Source organism: Physella acuta, unplaced genomic scaffold, assembly GCF_028476545.2.
Source record: "Physella acuta isolate Inbredline_101_S28 unplaced genomic scaffold, ASM2847654v3 ptg000813l, whole genome shotgun sequence".
Classification (NCBI taxonomy): Eukaryota; Metazoa; Mollusca; class Gastropoda; family Physidae; genus Physella; species Physella acuta.
The window spans coordinates 352445-360383 of NW_026732331.1; the positions used below are offsets into that span (position 1 = coordinate 352445).

The 7939-nt window shown below is 35.9% G+C and overlaps 1 protein-coding gene and 1 non-coding gene across 2 annotated transcripts in view; one reads left to right on the top strand and one right to left on the bottom strand.

Annotated features, from left to right (window-relative positions):
• The window catches only part of LOC131951442 (centrosomal protein of 290 kDa), a 30938-nt gene extending 28550 nt beyond the window's left edge, over nt 1–2388 (bottom strand). Inside the window, exons 1-4 of the mRNA XM_059313848.1 lie at nt 2297–2388; nt 766–887; nt 219–360; nt 73–128 (exon numbers count right to left, since the gene is read on the bottom strand). Of these exons, the coding sequence (XP_059169831.1) occupies nt 73–128; nt 219–360; nt 766–858 (291 nt within the window). The 5' untranslated portion in view covers nt 859–887; nt 2297–2388. The remainder of the gene's footprint in view (nt 1–72; nt 129–218; nt 361–765; nt 888–2296) is intronic.
• A 1406-nt stretch (nt 2389–3794) lies between these two features.
• Nucleotides 3795–3905, top strand: Trnai-uau (transfer RNA isoleucine (anticodon UAU)). The gene is made up of 2 exons: nt 3795–3832; nt 3870–3905. It is a non-coding gene; the product is annotated as a tRNA-Ile (tRNA).
• Nucleotides 3906–7939: the final 4034 nt, after the last annotated feature.

Here is a 7939-nt window from a genome sequence, read left to right on the forward strand (position 1 = left end):
AAGTCAGTGTTGTGACAAAAACAGTGGGAGCAAAGTTTTAATTAGTTAAACTATTTATTATCATTAACATACCTGTAGTTCATCCTTTTGTTTTTCAAGTTTTTCTAGCTCTTTTTTCAGCTCTTGTTCTGTGAACAGAGAATTAGGGACAAAGATTAGTCTATTCATCTTTCTACAGCATAATATTTTTACTGCATTAAGCTTTTACACAAAGCCACCTTTTTTTAATGCTTTTTTTGCTTCCAGCTCTGCTTCATTCATAGCATCTTCTAGCAACTGGTTTCTGTTGATCATTACGGCCTTGCAGACATCAAATGCTTTTCTAATTTTGGGGATGTCAAAATCATCTCCCAACTTGCCCTAAAAGATTAAAATAGAAAAAGAAACATTAACCAATTGATTGAAATATTATATATTCATATATTAAATACCTTTATAAAAACTAACCTTTACTTCTAAGCTTTTTAAAAAAACGGTATGGTAAATTTAAACAAGGAGGCAATATTGGAGTATAATGTGCTGTGATTCATAAAATTCATCCTTCAATAGCTCAAACAGCTTTCAATCATAAAATACTTATACCTTCAAACAAACAATTATCAGTCATGAAATACTTACACCTTCAAACAAACAACTCTCAGCCATGAAATACTTACACCTTCAAACAAACAATTCTCAGCCATGAAATACTTACACCTTCAAGCAAACAACTCTTAACCATGAAACACCCTTCATATAAACAACACTCAGCCATGAAATACTTACATCCTTTAGCAGTTCAAACAGCTCATCAGCTTTGTCCTCTGGTATTGAAGATACATTGACAGCCTCTATGGCTGACCAATCTATTGGTGCCATCTGAGTTGTCTAGGATTGCATTCACTTACCTATGTGGTGAAAAATTACTCAGGTTATTATAATGTAATTTAAAATTATATATAATATTGCTATAAACAGCTGTTTTTTTACCAGTTATAATGCAGTATCCAAATATTAATAATTGTTTTAAAGAGTATTGCAGCACTAGTTAAATACACATATTTAGTTGGCCTATATTTAGGCCCTATTAATATAGAATTATGATTTCATTGATGAGTCACAAACCAGTGGGGATCAACCTACCAACAAGTATTTAACATTAAGTAAAAATACTCATAGCTTGAAGTAAAATATATTATTGATTCCAGTCCCTGATGTTACATTTCTTTCACAAATCAATGCAAAATAAACAGTGGTCTTTACGTAATAAATAAAAGGGCAGCAGAAAAGCAGTATTAATATTTTTATCATTTTTTTCTGCTGGTCTTGCTGTTAAGGTCAGGGTAGTATTGTAAGACTCATAAACTTAGTAAGAGTGGTGATATTAGAAGAAACTGCTTTGATATGACCTGCTGGCATTTTTAAAAATATCTATCTTTTAGGCCTAAATAAAACATTAAAGGTAACTAGTAATGTGTAGACTAGTAATGTGAAAAAAGGTGACTCATTAAATTTTAGTAGAGATAATTATTTCACATTTTTAGGAGGATTTATGTTTTGAAAGTTACAAAAATGTTTCAACGTTTCATTGATGTACCTGTATTAAACAATTGTATTAAAACTTTTCAGTAATAAATAAAGACTAGCAATGTTTAAATTTTAAATCAGATGCAACCAAGCTCATTTACTTTAGTAGCCTTCTTGTTTGAGTTTTTTTTTGTTAAATTATAGTTAGAGATTCAGGGGAAACCACTCTAACTTACAGATGGCCGCTGTTTAAACAGCAAATATTGCTCGCAAACACTGCTGTTTAAAGTTAATTTCTGGCCTATATTGATTATATTTAGCCATAGATTTTGGTTTATTATTCAGTTATCTATAATATTTGACACAAAAATATCACAATATTCTTCTATTTAAGCCTTATCAGTGAGGCAACTTTTTTGTACATTACTAGCCTTGGCAGATTTTACGCACCTAAAACGATAGATTAGCCAAAATTATTGTATTAGCCCTAAAATACCCCTATTTTAGATCTAGCAAAGGTGATAGTTACAATTTTGACACTTCGTTGTTCAAGTAAGGAGCTTAGGCTGCATAAAAAATACTGAAAAGGTGAAAACATTGAAAAAGTAAAAAGCTTTGGCTAGAATGATGAACTTCAGCAGTCAGCAGCAAGTTGAAACAAGATTTTTTAAAATTAAAAATAATTAGAATTCTAGACGTTGCTTCTGGTAGTATTTAGAAAAAAAGTATCACCATCAAGCGTAATTTAAACTACCGTAAATGCATGGAAGTAACTAGACTAGACTCTTACAAATTCAGGTTTATCGTTCAATTAGTTAGCTATACGATTATTTATAATTTGCAGCAAGCTTTACAGCAGGCGCCATCATTGCTAGGGTAAACCATAATTCTATTTTCCTATAATAGAGAGCTAGGAATACTAATTTTAGCCAGGTCAAATCCAGGGGCGTATGCAGTATTAGTTAGTATGTTTTCAAGCCCCCCCCCCCCCCCACCGTATTGGCTATAAATAGGGTTAGACTGACTGTGTCTTAGAGGTCTGAGAAATATTTAAAGGGGCCCCCAACTCCAGATTATGTGCTTGAATTTTGCACCTTAGCGGAAGTTTAAATAGCAATGGTAAAATAGATGAATACAAAAAAGAACATTTTAAAAAATAATAATCTAAACACTAGTATACTATTACAGCACCATTCTTGGGTGCACACATAGGTTTTTTCCCTTGTGGTCCCAGGGGATTTAATATTACTAAATATTCCAATATAGCGAAATTGATATGTGCAGCGGTCGGGCGGAACAATCCCCTACGATAAATTAATAAGATTACAGTACGCTACATATTTAGCACCTCTATAAAATATAGGCCTGTCTAGGTATAGGATACGCCCCTCGGTCAATATCGTCCACATTTAAAACAAGAAAAGCAGTGTAAACACTTTTTCCAGTGCAATTCTATTGTCAATCAAAAATCTAGATCTCACGGAGAGATGTTATGAAGCTAAGACTTTTTATACGATCTTAATTTTAAATTTTAATTTTTTTTCCCTATGTTTTTCACTTTACACAATGTATGCTGCGTTACAGTCTTAATGATCCACCCTCTCCATCGCCTTAAAAGTCAGACATTACCCTCCCTTCTTCAACATATACCCTATTATTTTTGCTTTGAAACAACTATTTTTTTTAAAAGAAACTTGCTAATTGAGTTATTCCTTTAGGGCACATAAGCCTGCCAATAAATATAGGTCAAACTGTTGCAAGCTAAGGTAAATTTGTTTTACCGAAAACATTATTTCAGCCTAAATGTTTAAAACTTTAGCACTTTACCAGATGGTAGCCAAACAAGCGGGAAACGACAAGACAAAGACGTCACATGACCAACAGTTTCCGCACCCTTCTCGCATTTTTACCTCTTTGCTATTTCGCGTATCGCATTAAAACCCCACCACCCCCACCTGACCCAAGCACATGATCACCTAAGCAAGCTAAAAAATAACAACGAAACATCAGTAGTCCCCCCCCCCCTTTCACCAATAAAAAAACGAATTCAAAGATCCTGAATATGATGGCTACCTTAAAATGAAATAGCCTTGAGTGCTTCTGTTAGCTCTACGGCATATTTTAAACGCTTCGACACGTCCAGATTAATGACCCAATCGTTTTAGTTACGTGGTTAAAGCACAAAATAACGATACAAAAATCCGTTGTATGAAGGCCGTTATAATTATGCGGAACGATTTCCATTCTGAAGAAGCATTGGCAATTTAGAACTCAACATGAGGTAGCCAGCCCCGGTGGCACAATCGGTTAGCGCGCCGTACTTATAGACAGTACCTTCCCATTGTTACCAATGGAGAAAAGTCATGCGGAGGTTGTGAGTTCGATCCTCACCCGGGGCAGGATTTTTTTTTAGTGTTTTTAAATATGTTGTTGGGGAATTTGAATATGAAGTGATATTGAAACTTAAAGGAAATCATTAACCGAAATGCGCTCGCCACTATATAGGAAGTAAATGGCACCTGTATATTTTGATATAAAATATGTAACAGTTTTTAGAACATGATTAGTACATCTAATTGTAGATCCCTTCCCACCTCCCATCTGACCACAAGTGTCCACTCTAGAAGTCTCCCCCGCCCCAATGTGGAGGATAAAAAAAATGATAAAAATTATCATTATCAAGGAATTTATATAGAAAATATATACTTTTAACAATGTCCGCCCCCCTCCCCCAGGAAATTGTAGTCCGTTCTCCCGAAAATTTCAAGTGCCCCCCGCCCCCCCCCCCCCCGGAGAAAAAGGTCTGGAAGAAACACTGCACAGATTTGAACTCTCTACACATGCCTATGTTATTAAGATGATACACGACACATTTTAAAGTCCTAGCTGTCGACCACCAGTCTGAGGCCACTGACTTCATATCCCCCCCCCCCTCCCACTTTCAACATTTTGATCCTAATTGGAAGGAGGGAGGGGGTGACCTCTGTCTGACAATTATAATTATGATTGTGTTTCTCCGTTCGTTTTAAAACGGTTTCCACAAGGTCCATAAAGGGTCTCTCGCCAAACACATCTGCTTATTTCAATAAAGTAAATGAACGAGAGAGTGGAAACAATGAAAATATATTTGGTCATAAATTCAATTGATTTCACTTGACCCCGTGTTGTTGTAGGGAAGACCCAACATAAAGGGGAAAGAACTCTAAACGTCTTGAGAAGGAAACATTTTTTTTGTTTTGATTCATTGAAAAGAAAACGCTCCGCTATTTTCCCCAGTATTAATATTCTTTTCATTGAACATTTGAATTATTATTGGATAATTTTTCTACACTCTACAATCTACAACATTGTAATCATAGTCTCTTCACGACTTCGACAACAAAGACGATTAGCTGTTGTTTTTATTGCGGCTGCTGTTTTGGCCTAACATATGGAATGTACAAGCGGTGTTTCTTCCAGACTTTTTTCTCCGGGGGGGGGGGGGGGGGGAAAGGCACTTGATATAAAGTCGCGAATCAACATCCTAATATATAAAAGGCCATGTGCGCTCTTCTCTCTCTCTCTCTCTCTCTGTCTGTCCGCAAAATATTTTCGCCGGACATCACGTCAGAATCGGCAGCGATATATGGATACCTTTTTACGGACTTTTGTTGAAAATAATATGTTAGATGTTTTAAATGTATAACCACAATTTTATTTAAAGAAGAAAAATAAAAAATAAAGGCGTATTCGAATGTAGAGAAACAGTATTATTTATGCAACCGGAAAAGTGTTTAAACTTGGGACAAAAACGCATCTAACAATGACGTCGCTTATTGTTTACACTAAAAAAAGAGCACGAAACTGATGACGTCATCTTCCGAGTTTAGAATAAAAAGAAATGAACTATTTCATTCAAATATGATTTAGAGCTATGTACGCTATGAAATGTATACAATACGATTTTCTCGGCCTAAACTTTAAAAAATTATCTATTTGGATTCTAGATCTAGAGATTCTAGATCATATAGATCTAGAGATTCTAGATCTAGATCTAGATGATCTATAAAGCTAAGTTGTCGGGTGCCCGATGCACTTCCCGGCGCCGCAGGCGCTTCAAATTTGGCAGGATCTTGCCTTGGGGCGACAGAACACGGGGGCCGGTTGGCCGAAAAGTCTACGATGAGGGGGTCAAAACTGACCTCGACTGACCGGCGCCTTATATGGGCGAATTAATTAAGCATTCAAATTCTCAATGTTTTCGAAAGCCTAAGCGAAGCTGGGCAGCATGCATAGTTTCCTTAAATGCCAGCAGACGACAGAAGAAACTCAACAGAAAGCTGAACTTTTTTTTCAACCAGTGTCCTTCCACGTTGAATGTCTTTGATAAAAAAAAAACAATTACATTTTGTTTCGTTAAACTTGGGGAAACAATTTTTATTAGAATAATGAACGATGTCAGGCTGAACTGGGTAAATAAAATGATAATTATGGAAAGGCGTGTTTTCGGTGGAGGGCAATACCTATAACTTGACAAATTATTCTTGACCCGACTTACCGTGTTTCAACCTGACAAGATTAGGATTACAATTGTTTAAAGTGACCCAACTTGCCATAGCCCAGTTTGTTCAGGCATAGACTTGCCATTGTCCTGCTTTACCAAACTTAAATTTGACACTGTCAAACTTGACAAGACATAGACTTGCAATTGTCCAATTTGATCAGACATAGACTTGCCATTGTCCAATTTCTTCAGACATATCCGTGCAGTGTTTCTTCCAGACTTTTTTCTCCGGGGGGGGGGGGGGCACTTGAAATCTTCGGGGGGGGGGGGGGGGTAAACTTTCTTCGGGGGGGCGGACACTGTTAAAAGTATATATTTTCTATATAAATTATATAAATTTCATTTCGTTTGGGGGGGGGCGGTAAAAATTTTTCGGGGGGGCTTCGCCCCCCCGAAGAGATGCCTGGAAGAAACTCTGTATCCGTGCCATCGTCAAACTTGCCAAGACATAAACTTGCCAATGTTCATATTTGTGATCTGGGCAGTTAACATTTCATGGTGTATCTGTGAAGGTGTTTTATTTTTACAACCACGATACGTATTACGGTTTCGATGAATGACTTATAAATACAGCATGTAAATTTGGAGCCATACGTTTGCATTCTAGTTTTTTTTATAAGCTATGTCACCTCATAAAATATTAAAATGAATTTTTAAATAATTTTTAAACGATCAACTGTACCATTACAAAACTGACTTTAATTAACATTTAGAAAACACTTCAAAATTACTGTATTTCTCTATCTTTTAGAACTACTACATTTAATGTTGAGCAATCAAGAAAAAATAGAATGCGACTGAAAATAACTCCGTTAGTTTTGTAACTACTGCAACAAGAAAGCGGATTAGTAATTTGTCAAATGACCTTGAGCTGTTACAAAACCACCCAATCATACACATCCGCCAAAGCTATAATTTTATCTCAACCAAAATAGCGTCGAATTCTCCATTTGATTTGTAATTTTATTTTGAACTTTAAGGCAACTCAGCTTTAAAATTTTTAAATTACGGCACTCAGTTTTTGTGGGTTTTTTTTTTCAATAAAAATGTACAGGTACTATAATTTCACGGGGGAGACATATTAGGAAACAAATGGTGAAGAACAGTGTTTGTTTTCCTACAAATTCATTAATATTATTTTTTGATTATTATTAATGTCTGGATATTTCCTGGATTATCGACAATGTAAAAAAAATGTTTTTTTTTTTCCTTTTTTTAAAAAAAGAGTCAAAGTATCCGTTTGTCTTTGGATCAGTTTGTGGTCAATTCTTGCAGATCAATTTTTTTTCTAAAGCTAGTGCTTACAAACTTTAGAGATTAATTCATCCACGATAGGAACGCAATAATATCATAAAATTAATTTCAAAGTTGGTTAATTTATTTAAAAATTGGAGATAGCTAGTTGACAGCGATCACATTGACAGCGATCACATGAGCTGATTCGACTACCAATGGCTATCTCTACGACTTTCTTGGTTAACTAACCCCAACATCGGGTGCATGTTTCCATGTTACCATTTTCCTACTGGTCCATCTTGTGGCCGGGTATGTAGCTGTAGCTAACGTTGGCGATGAACCAGGTGGCAAGAACCTAGTTTAGACCACAGCCCAGTTGTCTGAAAGCTGTTAGTTGCTAGTCCTTCTCATGTCCGTCTAGAACAGTACCACTACTTCTACAGAGGCCTCAAACCTACCACCATGGCTATCACAGAACACTAAAGTGGAACCAAAAATATTTTTCTGCCAGTATAACAGATATCGTAAAGGGGCCCCTACGTTAACAGTACGTCGGCATACAAATTCACACCCTTAAAAAGACTATATCTCACATTCTAATGAACTCGTGATTTTCGGATGCATTCCATTATTTCCGCACATAAAACGCGAATA